The sequence below is a fragment of the Struthio camelus genome, chromosome 1, assembly GCF_040807025.1.
Source record: "Struthio camelus isolate bStrCam1 chromosome 1, bStrCam1.hap1, whole genome shotgun sequence".
Classification (NCBI taxonomy): Eukaryota; Metazoa; Chordata; class Aves; order Struthioniformes; family Struthionidae; genus Struthio; species Struthio camelus.
This window is the reverse complement of record NC_090942.1, coordinates 214726758-214750135: the sequence shown is the minus strand read 5'-3', so window position 1 is coordinate 214750135 and position 23378 is coordinate 214726758. Positions and strand designations below refer to the sequence as shown.

General features: G+C 39.6%; 1 protein-coding gene across 13 annotated transcripts in view; it reads right to left on the bottom strand.

Annotated features, from left to right (window-relative positions):
* Positions 1-23378, bottom strand: part of NOX4 (NADPH oxidase 4) — a 108291-nt gene that overhangs the window by 18304 nt on the left and 66609 nt on the right. For 11 of the 13 annotated variants that reach the window (XR_011138755.1, XM_068930534.1, XM_009689093.2 and 8 more), the window contains one exon: positions 17364-17445. The exons of the other annotated variants lie outside the window; for them this stretch is intronic. Coding sequence is in view for 10 of the 11 variants with exons in the window: in XM_068930534.1 (XP_068786635.1) it covers positions 17364-17445 (82 nt within the window). In the remaining variant the exon portion in view is untranslated. The remainder of the gene's footprint in view (positions 1-17363; positions 17446-23378) is intronic. 13 annotated transcript variants of the gene reach the window in all.

The window sequence follows — 23378 nt, the reverse complement described above, 5'->3', positions numbered from 1 at the left end:
CTCAGAGATTCCCTTGTGTTCTCCTGACACTGTGAAGGATGATGTTTTCATTTAAGAAAACAGCAGCTCCTTAAACAAGTAAACTTATAAAACCCAGTGGGTCCAATTAACTTTATACACTATTTTGCATGAGATAGGAAAGCATTATTATTCTAATTCAGATTCCATTAGGCATCCTCTCCTTTTTTTTAAACAGCTTGAGCTCAATTTCTGATTGATCATACACATTTTTTCCTTTCAACTTCAAACATAATCTTTTCTTACAATACATACTAGAGCTTGTAGAAGGTTTTTTCTTTCTTCCAGAGAACTTGCTTTCTTTATTTGTTGTTATAACATTCAATTATAAAGAAGTAGATGGCTCAAAAGCCAATAGAATCAATTAGCATTAGATTTTTCTCCCCCAGAAACATGCTAAATTGCTATTATTATTTAAATTCTAGTAAAGCTATTGGTTTTAAAACATCTCAGTTCAATTTATTTCCCCATAGCTGGGAAAAAGTAAATGACGTCACCTGCTCCTCAGCTTCTTATGCTCTCAAGGGGCCCAGAGACGAATGTGGAAGAATTTCCATTTGTGCAACACCCTTGGCTTATAATAAAGAGAAAACATTTTGAAGGTATGATGACAAGGGCAAGACAGTGGAAGAGTGGATCAGACACCTACATTTTAATGGAGGAAGTTGTTTCTGTGCAGTCTAAATTGCAAATTTCCTGCCTGGTCTTGAATTAAGAGGTTCTAGATCCCTTTAACGCCTTTGTCAAAAAAAAAAAAAAAAAAAAAAAAAGTGAAGTGTCAATGCCAAAGGGATCAATTGTTTTACGGAAAAGAAATTCCCATGTATGTGTTAGTGTCTGAGTGCATAATAATTTGTGCTCGCAGCTTGAGCTGGTATCCACGGCTTTCTATGAGATGCAGTGCAAGAAGTATATCCCACTGCAGTAGGCTGGAACACTACAGCACCAAAAGTTGTATAAGTACTGCAAAGAGCTGGACAGAGGGGTAAGGAAGAGGACAGAGTAGAATAAAGGAACCTGATAATTATGAATGCAATTTTCAAAAAAAGCATAGGGACAGAATTTCCAGAAGGCAACAAAAAGTGGATATATACTGCTGATGAATGCTTTGGTTAGTGTGGCTCTTCCTTGCTCAGGACAGACTCCTATAATGATCTGAAGGTAAATAGCAGTTTACTACGGGCTTCTCTCAGACCAAGTTCATTTTCCTCAGAACTGAATAAAACTGTACAAACATTGTCTAAATGGACAGCCCGTATTTCTTACTGCTGACTTTATCACAAGAGAGAAGTAACAGTTAAGCTAATTTGATTACCGCATTAAAAGATCTGTAAAACCACTATGAGAACTACAATCAAGTATAATTATGTATTCAGACAACTTTGTTCTCTCAGAAAAGTACATGTACTTTCTGTACCAAACTGTTCGTTCAATATTGTTAATTAATATTGCATTAATTCTTCTCCACGACAGCCTTTTTACTGTCATTTTTATAAAATGCTTCCAAAATGTATTCATTTGATAAAATATTACACAATTTAATTTTATTTTAACAAGAAATCCAATTTTCCACTTATTTCCTTACCAAATGCAATATCTACTCTGCGAAGAGCCTCGCCTTTCTGTAAACTTATTTTTTGCCAATTCTGCCTCAGCTAATTTATAAAATTAACAGAAGCGTGTTTTATTTGTAATGACCACACCACCTATTGTAACTTGCCTTTTGAACGTTTAGATTGTTATAGCATTACGCTGTAACATGCTGTTTCAGGCTATCAATCACAAGCAGATTGAACACATTAGCCAGGTCTCTGCGCAATTCATTAATTGGTACAGTAGTTATCTGTCCATCTCACTGCAAACAGTATTGTGCTTTAGAGTAATCAACTACCACAGTTTCCTTTTTGTCCTTTTTAATATCTAGGGCAAGCTTTTTCTTGCTTATACTGTTGCCCTTAGCGGCCATGTTGTGGTCTAGCAGGCAGCATGGGTCCTACTCGCAAGAAGTGATGATTTTAGCCCTGAGCCCTCTTCCTTCCTCTTCCTGAGGATAACCCTCTTCATTGCCTGCAGCACGTGTCTCCAGGGGTACTATGGGGGTATAAGTTACCAAAAAAACCGGATTGCCGGTTCCAGGAGCTACTCCAAGTTTTTCACACCTGTCATTATTACATATGCTTTTTTGACACTTTTAACCAGCACTAGGGGTCTAATACAGTTCTTTCAGGCAATGCTTAGGTATATACAAAAAAGTTAAAAAAAAAAAAAAAGAGAAAAGAAACAGCCTGAAATGTTTACATGGGACTCAGCAAAGCCTGCCAATGAGGACAGATATGTGAAGAAGCAGCCCTCAGGCAGCTGCTCTGCACTTAGAAATATGTTCAAGGGCACTACATTAAATCAAAGGTTAAAATACTCTTTTTGATAGTACAGGCTGGGAGAAAAAGCAGACCTCTCTAACAAGATGTACCCACTGCCTGAAGGATTTCCCAGCCTAGTTCTAATACACCTGAAGAAAATGTCTCTCACAATCACACTCTTTTTAAGGAAAGATGCTCTCCATGAGCCTCACATCCTAAACAGACCAGTGAACGTGCCTGTACAGAGTAAGTTTCCTTCAGAAAAGCTTCTTGAAGCAATCAAAGAAGCTGTGCTACTGACTTGGGGGTCTGTAAAACATCTCTGTTCAAACTTAACTGCCAGAAAGCCAACAAAGAATTTCTCTAAGTACAGTTCTGACAGCTAAGGACTGAGGTCTGCAAGATAATCAGAAGGCAACTTCAAATGGCTTCCAGATGTTCAGTGATGGTCAGGCAAGCTCGCTTCTTTAGGCTGACAGCATCTTATCTAGAAATGAATATACAAAACTGGCAAGGCGAAAACAGAAAGAACGAACACCTACTGAAAGCTAGAGTGAACCGCACATAGTTGCAATAAAATAGCAGATTAAGGGTAGGATCACCCAACTTGGAGAAGGAATTTCTGAAGTTGACATAAGCCCATAGATGAATCCGCATACAAATCCACAGGCAGAAGTTTATCAAGCTACCGGAGAATATACTGCATTACATCATAGATGAGCTCAGTCCAGCCCAGACCATTTTGACCTCTTCATTGTTTTTCTCTGAATATGCTCTAACTTCTTATTTCCAGTTCTGTTTTTCACAGTAAATGGCCCATTATTGTATGCAGTGCTCCAATTTCAGTCCTGCCACAACACTATATAATGGCATCATTATTCAGAGGTGGTAGTGTCATTCTTATTACCTTTCTAGATACACAAAGATCCCTCTGTACATCCCTGCATCCTCCTGGGCTATTCATGTCTTATTCAAAATAAAGAATTCTTAATCCTTCAAATTCTTTCATGAGCTTACCTTTATATGTACTTTAAGAGTATCCAGGATAACAGAAAGAATCTTATTTTTAGCATACCTATGAGTTTTAAAAAGTGGAGAGATGACCCTGAAAACGACAGATGAGCAAGAGACTTGGCAAGAGAGAGAGAGGGGACTAGCATTTAAGCTCACATCAGGCATTTTAAATATATAATTCTTCTCATAACCATTCCCACCCTTACACTCTTCATAAAGATCCTGAGGATTGCAACTCACTAGGTGCAAAATACTGCTGTAGGGCAAGGGGACTGTAAGACAGTGACGAGAGCAGAGGCCTGACATCCCAGGCAGAACATATCCAGTCCTGATTCGGGGACTATGCTGAAGGAACCCTGTGGCTTTTGACATAGGTCCAATACCAGTTAAAGGGAACCCATCAGCCAGGCACCCTGAAGTTGCTCTGTGTATATGCAGAAAGACCACACTGCATGTGGCTGGCCTTGTCGCTCTAAAGAGGCACAGCAAATGAGGTTTCCTGTACAAAATCAGTGTCCTGCCGCTCCAGACTGGTTAAGCTGATCCTCATCATACTCTTCGTCATTGCGAAATGCAGAGCATGGGACTATATCTGAGGTCTGATCTCAAATGCTAATTATGATCGGTTAGAAAGACAGAGGAGTCCTGTCTTTTATTCCCATCATTTTCATGCTGGTCCATTTCCAAGATGCCATTAAAATCCTCAGCTGTGCACGTTCTCAACTGGTGAAACAAGGACTTCTCCTCCACAAGATCTGAGAAAGCTCAATTTAATATTCTGATACAGCCAGACAAAAGGCTGTTATAAAGTGCTAAGTATGAACCTAACTTTTTTTTTTTTTCACAGTGTCAGTGTTCTTTGATGATGATAACTTTTCTCTTGGTGAACTATCTGATGTTTCTGCATATTCCAACTCATCTTTCTTTCTGTCTATCCCTCTCCTGAATCTTGCCAGATCATTCTGAATTTCAATCCATCTGCTCTGAAACATACTATCCTCCCTAGCCCAATATCATCTGAGGATTTAATTAACTATTTACATTTCCCTCCTTGTCATTCATTAGTTAATATACTGAAAACAACAAGTCCCAGGATGAATTACTACATATTTGATATCTCACCTCATTTAAAACCATCTGCTTAAGAGTTCTTCACTGCTTGTAACTTGCCAGCAAATGCCTTTCTTTTTCAATACACTATATAGCATTGTTATTTAGGCAATGCTTTTCTAAATTGTCTAAGGAAAAAAATCTGATTCCAGAACAAAAGCAATAGCCAAAATACCATTGAATTCCATGATACTATAATTTAGCTCTGTAGGACTGAAAGCTGTATTATTAAGCAGATATCCACTACACAGTCTTTGTTCTCCAAGTCTATTTTTTACTGTTTATCCTGCTGTGGCACCTATATTTGCAGGTCAATACACCAGCACATAGGCTATATGCAGTGGATGAAATTCCAGTGCTCTAAGTCCTGTGCATCTACCAAGCCTCTTTTTTGAAAAGCTCACTCTATATCCATCAACTGTGATCAGAGTTTTAGGGAATTCCACACAGCATTTTCTTCCATTCCATTTAAGGGTTCCCTTAACAACTATAATATTTAAACAAACTGTAAAGTAAAAATTAGGCTGATGATAGGTCAATACCTTCTGGTTGTTCTGATTGTTATTAGATTCTGACATTGCATTCATCTTTCTCTTAACAGTTGCATTCATCACCTATTTGCTAAACTACCATCACTTGTCTTCAATGTTATTACTGCTACATCTATTGTGGATGTATCCAAAGGTCCTTAATTGAAAGAGTACATTCCCACTGCACGAGGAACTTAACAAAGAGCAAAAAGAGGATGAATCCAGAAGCTAAGGTGCTATACAAGGACTGAAGGATCTGATATGAAACCTGCTCTCTGCCATGCCTTCCTCGGGAGAACTTGGGCAAGTCAGATGGATAGCCACTGTGTGACAGTGCCTACCTGTTACACAGGAATAATTATATTACTCAAACATAGAAACATTGAAAAGCACTGTCAATGACGTCAATGAAAGGCTGTGAGGCCCATAGATGCATCTATAATGGTCACCATAAATCCCATCAATGTATGGGTCACAGTGTTCAATAAGCAAATAAGAGGAGAGGAAGGACAACGTGACACAAAGGAGCATTTCTAGAAATCCATTGTTTTAAGGTTTTATCTATCTAACTGATGGTTCTCATCTGAAGACCTCTCAGATGACATGACTTAAAAAGGGGTTAAGTGATAACTTCGTATCTCATTGGAGAATTCTTGCCAAGCCAAACATATAACTCAAATACGGTAAAGATGATTGTGGATAATGCCAGCAGCCTTGTCATTTCCTTGTAAATTCTGTTGGATCAGCAACCCTGTAACTTCGTTGTTAATTCTATTGGATCAGTTTGGTGAACCTAACATGCCAGTATTCACATACTTGACTGAACAGTTTTTTTACCACCATTGATCCAGCGATAATGAATCCATACATGATTTAGAAGCGATTTTGATTTTTTTTCTCTTCGAGTAAGTTTTATGGCGCAGTGTCCCTTGAACTTTCATCCTTCAAGGGGCCTTTCAGGGCAGAGGAAAACAGGCCCAATCTGAGCAAAATCAAGACACATCATTTTATTTAATACATCCTAAATATTTCAGTCATAAAAGTCTTGTCCATGAACATCATAAGAAGGATAGAACAGGAGGATGAATCAAATTTAATTGGCTCTTAATTGCCAAAACATTTTCATGCAGTGCAGATGCTAATTACTGGTGCCAGAATCTGAGTGCAGGGTCAAATAATTAACAACAAAGTTAAGCCTGGGGCGGGGGGGGGGGGGTCTGACCACATATAGATGACATAGTAAATGTGGAGATAAATGGATTCCTTAAGCTGCACTGATGCTCTTTAGAGCTGTTTGCAGCCAACCTGGCTAAAGTCAAGTCTTTCTGTTGCTCCATTTTGCTACTGAATGACTTCAGAGAGCCAGCCCAAATGTCAGTAATCACTGTTGCACCAATCCATTACAGTGAATTCTTTAATTGTGAGGTAAATATGCACTAAGAAAAAGAAAAGTTTTAAAGCTTAGGAACAGGATCAACAAATTAACAAGTGACCACTCCCCAGCTAGCCACTGCCATGTAATAATGCAAAGGCAAAATGCATATCGACTGAAAAAAAAAAAAAAACCAGCCAAACAAACAGCAAAATTCTGCTGCAGATGGGGCAGAGAAAGGTAGAAAAGTTCCTCATCTCAAAAGTGCTGCTGGTGCTGCCTCTAGAAGAGGGAAGCAGCGGGGGCTGAGCCCGGGGGACAGGCATTCTGCTGCCCTTTCAGCTGGGAATTAGATGCTCAAGAGAGTGCTAATGGCAGCATGGGTGAGAAAAGTGGTGGAGACACCAAATTCACAGCCTGTTTTCTCCTGGGGGCACAGCAATGAGCAAACAAATTAGCAAGACATTCCTTAAAACCTCCTGCCCAACACAAGGCAGACGGGACCTCAAACTGTCCGTCCATGCCAGCACCGTTATATCCTGTCACAGAACAGCAGTGGCCAGAGGCTCTCATTAGAATAACAGACCTATAAAGCTGAACAAGCTCATCAAATTTTGCTCTGCTGATCCCATAAGGTAAAGCTGTTCTTCTGAATTAAGCTATCTTTCTCCACATAATGTGTGGACAGAGTGCAAAACAGAAAGCTACACCCACTCTCCTTCCCTCCCTCCTTCCTCCCACTCAGTATAATTCCTCAGTGCAAGACCACACAATATACAGCATCATTCTGCTCCCTTCCAAGCCATTCAGAAACTAGACTCAAAGATTTTTTTTCTTAAGTTTACCACCAATTTCAATATATGTGAGGTGAAGCAAAATTTCATATTCCACCTCTCCTTGAAAGAAAACAGGGTTAACAGAGAGGCTGACATATAATGATTGTCCTTCATAGAAAGTTTGCTCTTTCTGGAGGGAAAGTAGTATAGTGTTTCATTTGAATATAACTAAAATGTGTCACCCAATGACTTTTATACTCTTCAGTTCAACTGTCATTCTTTAGGACAGTAGCACCTGCCCTTCCGACTCAGAAACACTGAATTCTTCCGAATTGCCCGCTGTCTTGCCCTAACTAATGGATTTTGGTACTATCTAAAGTAGTCTTTCTTGCAGTTTATACTCACATTTCACTGAAAGCTTGCGTTCAATTCCCAGCTTTGCCAGATTTTATCTTATGCCAGCTCTAATCAAATTCCTACTCCCTAGGCATGAGCAAAGACAGAAGGTTCTCTCCAACACACTTCAGACTCTTACTGATGGAGTGATTAGCGGGAAATCCTAGAGCTGCTTCCTTTGAAACCTTTGCAGTGGCGGGAGATACCCTTGCTAAATTCTTAAGATCACAGAGTTTTAGCACACCTTCACAATGCCCAATTGACCAGAATATCATGTTTCTGACTCCTTCACAAAATAACATTACATCCACATGATTTGCCTCATCCAGGTTAAAAATATATTTCAGGATGCAACATAGAAACATAAATGTCACAATACTGCCACTATTTCTTCAGCCTTGTTCTGATAATTCTACCGTGTGGTGTAGAAATTGGCACTCATCACTTGTTTGCTCCATTTTCCCTAGCAAAGTAGGGCACAGAAAATAAACTATAAACAGCTTTTAAATCTTACAGGATTTTTGCGACAGCAATATAAGTATTTTCATTTTGCTGAAAATCTTGCTAGTAAATGGCCACATTTCAAATACTGTTTAAGAAGATTCACTTACCCATAAAAAATGTACAATTTTATCTAAGACTTTCATAATTAGTTTAGCAGAGGGATATCTGTATAACTATGAAATTCAATCTTTTATGATGACTTATCTGAAAGAGGAAGAAATTCTATGTTAAACATTCCAGTGCAGAAGAAAACAAGACCCCAGTTCTCAAAAGTACTTAGGCATTTAGCCGTAGACACTTTTGAGCACTTTCTTAAAGTAGTCAGGATACAGAGACTACTTACACTGGCAACTGTGTATGGGTTAATGTCTCCATACTGGTCCAGCGGGGTTGGGGTAGGAGAGATCACCCAGATTGCATCTATTTTCTTGGAAGATGCAGCAAATTTGTCTTCTGTAAGCTCCCTGAGGAACGGGGAAGTTCCTTGCAGAGCTTGGTTCTAAATAAGTTTCTATTGTACACAAACATAATTTAAATTTTATATTACAGACATACGTTGACAGGAATGGATAATTAAGTCATAAAGCAAAGCGCTATATGAAAGCTATTAGGCTCTAAAATAAACGATTTTAGTATCGTTTCTTTCTGGTTGGCACCTATAACACAGCTTCCGTCATTGCCTCGAGGGGAGAAAAATGTCATTATACTCATGCTACCATGGAAAAAGCACTGTTAGGCACCTCACTCCATACACATGATGCCTCACTGTAGGTACAGACACTTACACTAGTAATTTTCTCTCTGTTAAATCTATAAACCTCAAAATTCTTCCATTAAAAAAAAAAAAAGATCAAGGATTCTGAATATCACCCAATTTATCTTCCCCATCCAGTAACTCAGTCCAAATATTCTATCGTAGCTTTTGTGTTAGGACTTATCTACTTTAGTCTCCAATTCTACTCATGAACAGCTTCGGCTAGCTGATTAGGCAACACTCAGAATGTATTTGGCAGCTAACATCACTGGCTGTTGCGGTCTGCAGCTGCTGACAACGTTTTCCAGCTGCTAGCTGTCTGGCTGTTCAAAAGCACTTGTGACCATTTGACGCGGACTTAAAAGAATTTTTCTTGGGGCTAGGCTTGGCCTACTGGGCACAATTTCTCAGGTGCCAATTCCGGTCCCCATGACTAAGGATAATTAATCACTGGAATAACTTACTATGAGATGGGATGGAATCTCTGTCGCTGCCAGTTTCGAAGACGTGAAAACTACTTCTGATTTAAGCCCTTGCTTAAATGCTGAGACATCTTCCTCCATGAATCATGCTTAATATATGACTTGGGGATGCTCTATTTTGGTGTGGTCCAACTGACATCCCACAGCCTAGACCATTTACCCATTTCTCAGAGAAGATAGGGAATATCATGGGCCTGCCACTGCACCTGGTTATGACCAGGTGCTCAAAGCCCAAGTTGTTGCATATAAAAGAAAGGCGAAGTGAAGGGGAGAGAGGAAGGCTACTACAAACGTGTCTCCCCTTACACATACAAAAAGGTCTGGCACTCAACACTGAACCACACACACAGAGCAGCCTATCAAAAGGGTGCTAAAACTGGAGCCTAGGTCTATGTCCTGATGAGAACCGACCATCCTTGCTAGAACATCATAACTGTCTCCCCTAACTTGAAGGTTCACTGCTCTTACATAGAGCGTACGTTCACTCTGCTACCCTAGGGACAGCAACAGCGTATGCTGTTTTCCGAGGCATTACATGGCATGAAGAGGGACTCGTGGTACAGCTGAGATCCTGATTTAACGGTTTTCCTGCTTCTAGCCCTTCCCTAAACAAGGTTTGAAGAATACCAAAGAGTGATACTAGATTTTGCTCTCCTTAGAGATCGGGAAATATAGTTTTTGCTTATGTCTTATAATGAAATACAAAAGTAAACATGATAGACATCTCCTTGTTCCCTCCCAATTTCTTTCATGCGTTTAAAGCCACAATATTGCGAATTTTCCCCTTTATTATAACGGGATTTCCCATCGTTTCTTTTTCTCCTTTTTTTCACCAAGATTCACTAACAAAACATCAACAAAAGACTCTGATTCTTTTTACAGGTTCTATAAAAAAAAAAAAAAAAGCTTCAGGGGTCCAGCGGTGAAAGCATGGGATCAAACACTAAATCGCTAATGTGCAAGTCAGTATATAGGACTGTATGTATGGAACTATTCCTTTCTAACACAGAGTCAAGGAGGAAGTCATTGTTTTCAGCAACCATGCACTTTTAAGCACCTAATCACCCTTTTTTTTTTTTCCCCCTGATGAATCTAGCACTTAGATTTCTGTAACTGGCAATTATGAAACTTTTTTAAACAATTATAAACCATTATTTTTAAAACTATGATAACATTGGTTGTAAGGCCAGAAGGGATCATTGTAACTGTCTCTTGCATAATAAATCAAAGAACATCATCGATAATTTTTGCATAAAATTACTACAACTTTGGTTTGAGATGTTTAAAAAAATCCCATCCCTAAAGACATTTTGCAGCAGATATTTTCCCACAGTCCTACACTGTAGCTCAGTAGTAGGCAAGTGTGTATTAATTAAATCAGCAGGCTTTATCAAGAACTGTGCTCATGCTCCCAAATAGCAGAATGCAAACCAGCTGTAATGTTCTGTCTTAAACCATTCATTTTGAACAAAGCAATGATTTCATCTACCAAATATTTTGAAAGGTTTAGGAATCTTTTATTTTCAGTCAGCCCTTTCCCCTTCTCAACTGGGAGTATTGCAATGTTTTGCATAAAACAGTTCATGACTGCTAATGATGAGCCACACTACGCTACGATAAACAGAGAGCTAAGTCAAACTTGGCCTGTAGGTTGCTTAGTGCTTAAAATAAAATATATATGCACACAGAGCTTCAATTTTGCATGTATGTTGCTGCACTAAACTCCCAGAACATACAGCTTTTCCTCCCTATCTCTCTGCCTCTGAAGGATGTAGACTTGTTTCTTCAAAGATCCTTAGATTTCAGATAAAGTCTGGGTTCTACTGAAGTTAAGAACAAAATTCCCCTTGACTTCAAGGGGAATAGTTCACAATATTGTCAGCACGTGAACTCAAGGCCCTTGAAGAGAACAAAAGTGTCTTTATTGCACCAGAAATTACTGGGGCACTGTACTGATACTATAAACAAATACAGTCTCTGTCTTAAGGAATTTATGACCAATATTGGAGTTTAACATACAGTCCTAAGGATTTCAGTATACTGACTCAGGCTTTTTTGATATGCAGATGTGTTCACATGAGTATTTGCAGGATCAGAGCCCAAGCATGTAGCGCATCATATGAATTACTCTCCTCTTTCTTTCCATTATCTTTACAGCTTCAGCAAAATCCACTTAAATACTGGTATTTTTATGGACATGGTTACCCCTATAACATTACTGGTTTTTATAAAGACTGCTGTCAATCTTCACCCTACTGCTATTGCTGTTCTTGCCATTTGATAAGAATCTCAAACAATAGGAAAATGCCATTTTCTTATAGCGGAGGCTCTCATAATGTGGAACTCAACTCTGCACTGGATTGCCAACTTTACAAGGTAAGCTGATAACACTGCAAGTCAGACTTAAAAAACTGGAAGAAAAATAAGAGAAAAAAAATCCATCATCACTTAAAAGAAATGTGTCAGTATTCTCTGTAAACAGCTTGAGTTTCTTTTGAATGTCATTACATGTTTCCTGAGCAGGTATCTTTCTTTTTTTAATAAGTGATCATAATACTCTGAGGTCCGTGACACTCAGTTTTTCTGACGGCCTAGTGTTGCTGGAGAGAAAGCTTCTAGTCTTTGAAACAAATCCTAGAGCACTAAAATCAGTACTTTCCATGCTTAGTGCATAATGCTACACAAAGCACTGAAGTGCTTGCGTGGGCACTTCTGAAAGATTTCTCCAGTGGGAAGTTTCCCATGTGATTTCAGCAGTATGGATAGGCCACATGTTGTTACAGTGAAAAGACAGAATGGATGTTATTTCAGACGAGAGAGCCAATGTAACGTAGTGCACGGAACACTGAACTGAAAAGACTGCAGAAGACCTGATTTCTGTTTCTGGCCTTATCCCCAGGAGACTTGTTCCTGGGTGACGCTGGAAATTCACATCACAGTTCTGTGCCTCAGTTTCTCCTCTGTAACAATAAAGAATATCTTTTGTAAAGCACTTCACAGAAAACCTTTCATAGAAAATCACTCCATGAAAGTTCTCCTCCTCTTTTTTAAATTAAAAAATCCCTTTGCTATTATAATGAAGACTGAGTGACAAATGTATAGGTCACGATTTTTTCCTTTACTAAATAGTGAAGGAGATGCTTGCCATTGCTTCTAACGGGAACTGAATTGGTTTTCTAGGCCACAGTTCTGCTAGCTACTCCTGCGTATGCTTAGATCTAGGATTCAGTGGGAATCTCAGTGGATGCTGCCTGTGCTTTGTAACTTCCAGAAGCCACATTCCAGAATTCACTGCTTTTTCTAGATAGACACAAATTATTTTTCTCTAAAAAGGAAAATATGTTCAAGATAGTTACAAGTAAGACAGAAGTTTTATTCCTGCACTATTATTTATGAAATATTATAAGTTTCCTGGCATAGATCTCAAGCTGTAGTAAGTTGGCATGGATCCATCATAGATCCCTTATCATTAAAATGAGTAGCAATTGGGAACCAGATGGCACAGTAGTTAGGGCACTAACTTTCTGTCGCCTGTTTGTCTAGACTGCTCCATGATGATAATGGAATAACATCATTTGGCTTTGTTTGAGCTAAAACTTTCAACAACTTTTTAAGATGGTCTTCAGAAATATATATTTGAACATTCTTTTATATATATATTTTATATATATATATGTGTATCTGTATGTATGCATAAATAAAATCAGGATCCTGTATTTTCTGTTTCTTTGTGACATAAAAATGACCAGAAGTTTTGTACATGCCGAAAAGCCTACCTTAATTTACTTAGAACATATACCAAAGAAAGGTCTGTAAGTTTATGACAGATAGAAAATAACTGCATTTGGAATACTTTGTTATTTTCTTATACCTGCTAGGTTCTAAGTTCATTTTTCCTCCAAAGTTCTACCCTTTGTCATTCCATTTAAGTGATGAGATAATGCTTAATTTACATTCCTTCCCTACTTTTGTATAAATAAGTGCTGCCATTTCTGTATATGAATATTATGCAGACAATTACCAGAATACTTCATTAATTTCCCATCCATATCTCCCCCCCAAAAAGGCAAAAGCTTTTCAAAAGAGCAAATAAATTACCAGAGATCTAAGTAAGCCTTATCCCTTAGAAAAGTGGCATTGATCTGATTTGCCTGAGAGAAGGATAAATTTTGAAATGACCTCCAATCAATTGCGTGGAGGAGTCATTTCAGATTGTACACGGCTTTCTTGTTTAGTAGAAAATGGTATAGGGAGATGCAAAGATCGGAATCTGAAGCTGAAGAAATTCATATTATGCATATGTGAAGTAATTAACAATTGAAACAAGCTGATCTAAAAGCTTGTGAATGTTCCAGTTTTCAATGTCTTAATTTAAAGATTGGATGTCTTTCTAAATTCATGCTCCGGTTGAGCCAGAAGTTTGCTGCAGGGATTACCGGGTAATGCTCTATGGTTTATGTTAAGAAGGGACTCAAATTAGCTAGAACATAACAATTCCTTTTCTTCTTAAAATCTGTAAATCATCCAAGAATTTTTCCATCAAACCCACAGAAGATAAGAATGAAGACTGAATATTTCTGAAGGGAAAAAATATGCAAATAATCCCTCTAAAAAAAACACATATATGTTTGAGGATTTCAGTAACTTCCTGAAAACAGAAAGTACAATTGTACTCGCAAGTCCCTTATAAACAGAAATTTGCTAAAAACCTGTAATGCCAACAGTATTTCTGGCCCATCCCTTACAAGCACTATTTTGTATAGTGCCAGCCTATTTCCTGCCTTCTTAACCTACCATTCTAACTCCTTACTCTCACAGCTCTTTTATCATTACCTTTATCATTCTGTTCTTTTATTTTTTATTTTTGACATTATCAGGTTTGGCTACAAGAGACTCTTTTCCTGTAGCATTGCAAGGCAATTACATAATCTTCCCCTCTTGCTCACAGCAAAGAAGACAGGAGTGGAGTGAAGCGACTTAGGCCCGTGCTGTTAGCACCAAACTGACTGTCACATGCTAGATCCTACAACCAGATTAATGAGCACAATGGTGTCTTCTTCAAGATCAATCTTCTGTAGCTTTTATCAGCATTTCAGCAGTTCTGTCATTTTATGATTAAATTCATGGGAAAAAGGTAGGCCTATCATGGGCTAGGCAGGCAACCAAGGGAAAACATTAGCTTTGGATCCAACTTGATTCAACTTGAGGAAAAATCCTGCAGAAATACGCTACGAATGAAATTTTCAAAAAAAATTTAAGTGGTTTAGGAACCCTGAAGTTCATTGTCAAAAAGTCAGTAGGCACGGTACAGCTCATTACAAATATAATGCTACAAATTTAATTTGTTGACCAGACTAATTATGTTAGCGTAACTCACCTCAGTGATTTCAGCAGACTCATGGAGGCGAGTGAGTGAAGGAACAAGCTGCAAATATGCCTGTAATTTGGTTCCAGTGCACAGGCTCTTCCCAGGCTGGTACTATTCTAAGTTTGCTATAAGTCCCAGCCTGTTCAGCAGCCCACAGCTGCAGGTTTATTCTTAGTTTCAGGAAGGAGAATTGTCACATGCATGGTGATGGTTTCAAGTCACCCAGAAGATAAATTTCCTCCCCAATACCTTTTACTCTGTGGATGGGTGGGTTTCCTGCTAGGGTGGATGAGCGGTTCCAGTGTTCAGCGATCAGAACCAAGAGTTTTATCCTCTGACAGTAATTGGAAGCACAAAAGCAACTTGTTTGAATTAGGCTGCTCCTCCTGGTTCAGTAATCTGTGATTATGTGCAGTAAGAGATGCTTCCTTATGAATTTCTACTACAGGCATTTATGGGAGAACAAACTTCCATTTCTTCCCTAACAGTTGTAATTTTCCCAAGACACAGTTACACTGGGATATGGATGAAGCATAAGATAAAGCCAAGCTCCTCCTGTTTTGCTAACCTCATAACAAAAAGTGAGAGGAAGCATACTGGAGGTCAAGCTAACTGGATAGATTCTGTATAAATGTGCTGGCATAGTACTGCATCTCAGCTCACAAGCTGCACTGAGAATTGCTGCTCATGATGCTATGCTACTTTTGGGCACGTAGTGGTAAGTCAAGGAAGCAAGGTGACATGTCATGTAGCTTTACAAGCTTGCATCTTTGCAAGCTCAGGCCTCTCTACAACCTGCTCCGCACATCAGAGTGGATATCCTCTCCTTGGCTGAGCTAAGAACAGCAGAATAAACTCAGGCAAACAGAAGGACCATCAAAAGATCCTGCATTTTTCCCTTCATTAGTCATGAGTGCGAAGCGTATTTCTTTGACACAGTTATTCCTAGAAAATTCAGAACAATATGAACATCTATGCATGTATATTCTAGAAAACTAATTCCAATCATTCCACTGCACAGACATTTCTGAGGACAAACGTACCCAACATTAGCCTGCTATTCCGTAGGAAGGAATTCAGATCTTAATAAAACAAATAGAACATAATTCAGGCCAGAAAATCAAAGTTTTTATTTCTTCCAAAAATTGATGGATTGTAGTTTTCTCATTTTGCCTTTAATATTTATTACTATAACTCTAAATATCCTGAGAGATGCTGAACATCTTCATAACCAGTCTCCTTCCTTTGGGTATATGTCTGTTAAACATCTGCAAACTTTTATCCTTTCTACTTGCTTAGCCAAGCTTTTCGGATAAGTCATTACTGCAGTTCCTCTTTTATTTTTAGCCTTCCATATTCTTAGGATTTTTCTAAGCATTACAAGCTCTAGCTTGTGCCCTGTGACATCCTCTCATTAAAATGACCTTACTGCTCAGATGCTTATGTAGTACAAACAACTATTGCTCAGCTGAAGTCAATGAAGGGACACTGATTTATGAGATCTGTCTGCTCATTATCTTGACTTCTATTAATTGACCTTTCAATAAAAATGAGCACGGAGAAGGGAAAATGCTTTGATTTTCAAGTATTCAAAGTGAGGAGGTGAGGAGGTAGTTGGTTTCCAGCATTCATGTATTTGTTGTCTGCTCTTATAAAAAAATACTTCATATTACAGGATTTTAAGAGCCGTATTTAACAGGTAGCTTGACTGGCTTCTCATGTGTTTCAGGAACTAGTTTAATAATACTAATATTTATTTAAAAAAATCTTGCTTGCTCATTTCCATCAGCATTATTGGATTGGCTCTAGACATTCTTCCTTTTCCTTCCTATACTCTCCTTCTGCTCATCCCACGCTAGCCTCCTTATATTGCTCAGTCCGGCCATAGCTGATGAGAGAACTATCCCCTCTTTCTCTTTTCCCTTTTTAAGGGGGGAAGACCCTTAAAAACATTGTTGAAGGCGACTGTTTGTGTTAACCAATGTTGCAACAAATAGCATTTACTGTTTCATTCAGGTATGCAACTTTGGAGAAAGAAGTGATTTTTGTCCAGGATACTCAACACACTTACATCATGAAGGTCTCTGGGCAGGAGGTACAATTCATTAAAACTTTTGAACAGCTAGAAGTGTTCTGAGGTGACCCCTGGACCCCTGAACACCTACTTGCGTTACTGAGGGAGTTTTAACATGAGCCATGCTGTAGGGCCTGTTCCTAAACACACAACACTTCTTTTAGTTTGCCTGCACATACATCCCTAAAAAGGGCAGAAAAAGTGTTTTTTAGTGCTTGCAGGCTTCCCAAGGGAGAGCCTGTTAAAATCCAAGGGAATCTGTCACCATAGATGATGGAATCCCACAAGACAAGGGTGGTGATTACCCTGACAAAACATGTGCCTATGTCAACACACAGCGTCAAGTGAATCAAAGCTCCACCAGACGCTGATCCAGGCAGCTTAACGTCTGCACTCTGCCACCAACTTCCCTGTGACAGCTGGGTGTGCTTGCAAAACATGTCTGCTTCTCCCCGACACAGCTGAAAGAGTTCCAAGCTCAGTCTAAGTGTGGTTCCTTGACAGCTCTGCTTTAGGACTTTACACTTGCAGTGCTATAAATGCTTCACACTCCCTCACTGCAAGTGGATACAGATTTTTTCTCCCAAGAAGACAATTCTACTTACTTGGGATAGTGCCTCTGCTGAAAGATGGGCAGAATCTCTTTATCTTGACTTGAATGTAGAAGCAGTAAATCCCGAAATCTTTCTGTCAAGAGACAAAGAGGGAAAAAGAAAACAAAAAAAAACAAAAAAACCCAGACTGTGACTCTGCATTATAAGAAGCTCAGGCTACAAGCAAGTAGTAATATCAGTGAGTTCTCTTCTCCAGTACTGTTTATCAAAGGACACAGCTAAGTTTATAAGGAAGCAAATGTATACATTGATACACAGAAAACTGCTGCTAACATTGGAAAAGACTCTACTCTGTAAACCCGTTTAATAATATTTTAAAAAGTCACTTTTTCACCTAATATTAAATTCTAGTAGTGCTTACAAGTTTATGAGGTCTGCATCCAACTGTTCTGGGTATCATACACCGAACCTGCCTTGAAACTGTCCCTACCCTGAGGAGTTTAAAGTCTAAACAGAAAGGAGGAGCAATTAACCAGCCATTCAAGGTTCTCAGTAACCTAAATGAAGATAGATTAACTAATTGATCAAAATTAAATTGCAGTAAGAGTCCTTGGGTATCTGATTCATTGGCATTTTCAAGGCAGGTTGAAAGACTAGATCACTTTTTGTTCACTGTTATATATTTAGGAACGATCATCTGCAGGAGGTGAGTTTTTTGTAACATAGCTTCATTGACAGGATGGGAAGCAGTCATATTTTGTGTAGCTCTCTTTCTCTGGTGCTCTAGAGCTGTCTAGACACAATATATAAGCAGGATCTGTTGAAGCGTCTATCAGTATCAATTCCTCAGCTCCTGGAAGATGGTAGCCTCCTCAAAATTAAACTGACAACTAGATTTACTGATAGAAGGAAATTTCTCACCCAGGTGAAAGCCCCTTAGCACATCCCTTCGCTCTCCATAGCATGGCACATGCTCTGTCTGCTTCCTTCCATCATCTGCAAGTATTATTTAAAAAATTCTCCAGAGGCACAGAAATCTAGGGCACTGGTGATCACAGAATGACAGAATCGTTGAGGTTGGAAGGGACCTCTAAAGATCATCTAGTCCAACCTCCCTGCTCAACAGGAGCACTTCACAGAGCAGAAGACTCCACAGCCTCTCTAGGTAACCTGTTCCAGGGCTCTGTCACCCGCACAGGAAAAAACTTCTTCTCATGTTCAGACAGACAGTTTGTGCCTATTGCCCCTCGCCCCTATCGCTGGGCACCACGGAGAAGAGTATGGACCCATCCTCTTGACACCCTCCCTTCAGATACTTATACACATTGATCAGATTTCCCCTTAGTCTTTTCTTCTCCAGGCTAAACAGGCCCAGCTCTCGCAGCCTTTCTTCAGAGGAGACATGCTCCAGTCCCCTCATCATCCTGGTAGCCCTCCGCTGGACTCTCTCCAGTAGTGCCATGTCTCTCTTGTACTGGGGAGCACAGAACTGGACACAGTACTCCAGATGTGGCCTCCCCAGGGCTGAGGAGAGGGGGAGGAATACCACTCTTGACCTGCTGGCAACACTCTTCCTAACAAAACACAGGATATCGTTGTACTGGTGCATAGGGTTATTCCTCCCCAGGTGCAGGACCCTCTACTTGCCTTTGTGGAACTTCAGGAGGTTCCTCTCCGCCCACCTCTCCAGCCTCGCCAGGTCCCTCTGAAGGGCAGCACAGCCTTCTGGTGTGTTAGCCTCTCCCCCCAGTTTAGGATCATCAGCAAACTTGCAGAGGGTGCACTCTGTCCCTTCAACCAGGTCACTGATGAATACATTGAACAAGACTGGACCCAGGACTGACCCCGGGGGGACACCGCTAGCTACAGGCCTCCAACTTGACTCTGCGCCATTCACCACAACCCTCTGAGCTCGGCCATCCAGCCAGTTCTCAAGCCACCTCACCGTCCACTCATCCAGTCCACACTTCCTGAGTTTACCTACGAGGATGCGATGGGAGACAGTGTCAAAAGCCTTGCTGAAGTCCAGGGAGACAACATCCACTGCTCTGCCCTCATCTACCCAGCCAGTTGTCCCATCACAGAAGGCTATCAGGTTGGCTAAGCATGATTTTCCCTTTGTGAATCCATGCTGACTATACCTGATCACCTTCTTGTCCTCCACATGCTTAGTGAGGACCTCCAGGAGGAGCTGCACCATCACCTTTCCAGGGATGGAGGTGAGGCTGACAGGCCTGGAGTTTCCTGGCTCCTCCTTCTTGCCCCTCTGGAAGACTGCAGTAACATCACTGGCTTTCTTCCAGTCCTCAGGCACTTCTCCTGTTCTCCATAGCCTTTCAAAGATGATGGAGTGGCCTAGCAATGACATCTGCCAGCTCCCTCAGCACTCGTGGGTGCATGAAATGACACCTTTGCCACCTTGATAGCTCCTACACTTCCTGCAATACATCACAAATATGACTTGTGGTCTTGAACTACAGGTTTTAGCTTCTTTAGTTTGCTGTGGAGTAGTGTAGAGCCTGTGCTATGTGTAGCAGATGTACCACAGGATCCTCTAAACTAGCCATCTATTCCATTTAACTTTCTCATACTGGCAACTGAAATTGAGGCTAAACATAGTCGTTCCTCCCCCTATATCCCTAGAACTGTCAAAATATCCTCTGAAATAGGGTTTATAGATGTGGAAATCAAGGAACAGAAAATCAGTGGAGAAAAAAATCTGAATCTCCTTACTCCCAAAAGGAACCACAGCATCTTGCTTACTTCCTATAGTTTAGTATACTATAGTTTCCTTAACATTGTTTTAAGTACTGTTATAACATCGTAACTACACTAATTTGGATACAATTCTGCTATATAGACATTTAAATGAAAAAGTTATTCAGATTTTGTAAAGTTATAATACTTTGAAGAAAATATAATAAACTCAGAAGAAAAACTCTTTAATAAGGGCTCAGCTGTAAAGGTCAAGCAGCTCAGTCGGCCTGATCAAATCTTTCATCAGCTGGCTAAGATGTATTACAAATATCTCTGAGAACATCCCAGGATCTGCCAGTGAAGAAACAAGAGGTGATACTTAGTATCTTCGTTCTTTCACTTCTACACCTTTTGGATTCTATTTATAAAGAAATAAGTGCTTGTACCTTCAAAATTCTTACTGCATCTTCAAAACGTACATTCTTAGCTTTCCTAAATTGAGATGGGGTCTGGATGCGGGTAAAAATGATAAATGTAAATGAAGGTGAAACCCACTCGGCAGCATCTGTCAAGGAAGAGCCTGTTTATTGTCTTGACAAAAAGCTTGCCATTATAGCTATTTTTTGACCTCTTCTCAAATTTTTAGGAGGATACAGAGATTCGATTTTTCCCAGTCCTCCAGTACCTGACAATAACCTGTATACAGACATGTCCTGTCATCCTTCAAGATGATAAGCTATGACCTTCAAAAGCATGAGAAACAGATGAGAACTGAAAGACTATAGGACGATTTAGCTAGTGCAAAATATCTGACCCTATACGTATCAGAATAAGCACATTAACTTCCACCCTCGCCTTTGGGATCTTAATGGATTTTTCATGTTTCCTAGTGCAACTCAAGTTACTGGTGCTATTCAAGGAACTCTTTATAAATAGGCTTCTTATGAATGACAATAGTCTTTGCGAGTACCTCGTGGAGGAGTAAGAAGTTCTCAATGGCAAACACTGAACAATGCTACTCCCCTCCACGCTTTGAGGTTTTTGACCTCCAGTAAGTAGGATCCAAATCCTAAGTAAGGATTGTTCAATTCTATGTCTTCTGAGCTGTCTGATCTATTTATTTTGTAGGGCATATAACCAGGAGCAACAGCAGTGGAAAGCAGTGGGGGATATACTCTTTTCAGTTCAGTACAGCAAGTGAAACTCGTTCGGCAGACTTTCGCCTGCAACTTTTGGCCTGCAACTCTTTGAGGCAGACAAAACGCATCTCATTGAGGGTGTGGATAGGTCCCACTCTATTGTTCTGCCTGAGACACCACATCCAGGCAGGGAGCCATATTCCATTTCTAACCTCTATACTCTTGACTCTTTTTCTTATGCTGCTGGCCTTTCTCATTGACCCAAACCACCTGGCTGCATTCCAGGACTCAATTCAACAAGCTGTGATCTCAAGAATATTTTGAATTGTAATAGGGCTAGTCAGTAGTGGAGTGAAAGCAGCCAAGTCATGGCATCTGAAACTGGCCTAAACATCTTCTCCACTGGATCTCGGTTTAGTTTAAGTCAACTTTTTTCCCCCCACACTATGGCAGATTTCCCAGACAGATGTATTTTCTTTGTATTTTCCTTTCACCATATGATTTTACTCATTCTTCTACGGCAACACTTATGCTAATGTCGTGTTCTCCTCATCTCGCATACATCCTACAACTTCCTCAAGCACATGTAGCCTCCAAGTCCTATAAAGCCTCTTAAGAAAAATGACACACTGAACAGAAGATTCCAGGATTAATTTCTCCCACAGGACCATTATGTACATGCTCCACCCTCAAGTCCATGATGTTCTCATATTACACATATCTGTGCACCCAAGGAAAATCAGACTGGTCCAAATGACACTATCACCTTTAAGGACTATCTAATGAGGTTATGAGGGAGGTGACAAAAGGAGGTGATGAGAGCTTTGGCAGTTACTGACAAAACATAGATATTTTTGGTGCTCCTACACAACCGACTATGAGAAGCCTAAAGCTTAACAAGGGAAGACTTTTCAATTTGCAAGAAAAATCAAAATGATACCTTCCAAGTGGAAATAGTTTTTCAAAAAACTGAAGATGATCTTTTCTTCTAATCCATACTACAACAGATGAACAATCTGAGTCTTTAATGAAACTGGAAAGAACATTTTTAGATTCTTCTGATTTGAGTCTTTCTGATTCTTCTGATGACAGTAATTGAATAATAGAACCAAACCAAGTCACAGGCAATCTTATCATCACACAGATGATTTTAGATGGAGATGTTGTATTTCCTGATCTTATTTTTCCTTCCCATAATTTGGCATGTTGGAAAACCCAGAACTGAATCATTTCCATCACTTCCTACGGTACAAATACCTGAAATGTGATGCTTTTTGGCTAGATGTGGCTCTGGTCTGCTAACAAAACATAAACATTTCCTTAATCAAGTTTTAAAAGGCTGACTTCTGAAAGTCTGCAACCATCATTTCTATCTCTCGTTCTACGCGTGCAATTTCCAATAGTCTAAGTCTGTGATCTAGTCTATGATTTTTGAAATTGTTCTGAGATCAGCTACATAACTGATTAACTGATTTGTCATCACTCTGCTAAGTGTGACACTGCAGAAGTAGTCTCACTGAGTCTCCCATAAGTCTACCCACAGGATGAAGTTCTCACAGACATTAAGAATGGTTGCACAGTCAAGTGTTATGCTCAGACTTATCTTTCCAACATGCTGAGCGTCTGCACTTCCTCCTGGCTTTCATTTTGAGTGCCTAGTTCCTTCCAAATTCTTATTCAAGGGTAAGTGCTCAGTTAAACTTACACAATCTCACTGGGGTCATATCTGTAGCATCATCACCCTCACTAAGGGCTGGCTTTAATAACTCAGTCCTATGCCCTGTCTTCCTAAATCATAAAGATTGGGGACTATAATGGCAAAGAGAAAGTTTGTCACAGAAAGCTTCAGAGATTAACTCTGTCTTCTGACATAAATTTTTCTTCTCTCTCTCTCACATATAATTTTTCTTCCCTCTTTTTCACCTTCCATTCCTCCTCCCAGCTCAAAGAATTCACAAATCAGCTATTGGAATCTCAGCATAAACACCTTTGTACTATATGTTCTGACATATCAGTTTTCAATTGACAAGGACAGACGGATGCATTTCAAGTGAAATTTTCCCTCTGAAATATTTAGGTTCATGTCAATGTTATTCTCAACTAAGAATGGGTGATATGCTCAATATAGAAAGAAAAGGTAATAGCAGAAAAATGTGAGTAACAATTGTCACAATTTGAAGTCCATTCAAACTGTTCACCATGTCAAGTTTACTTTTGGCCAGGATACACT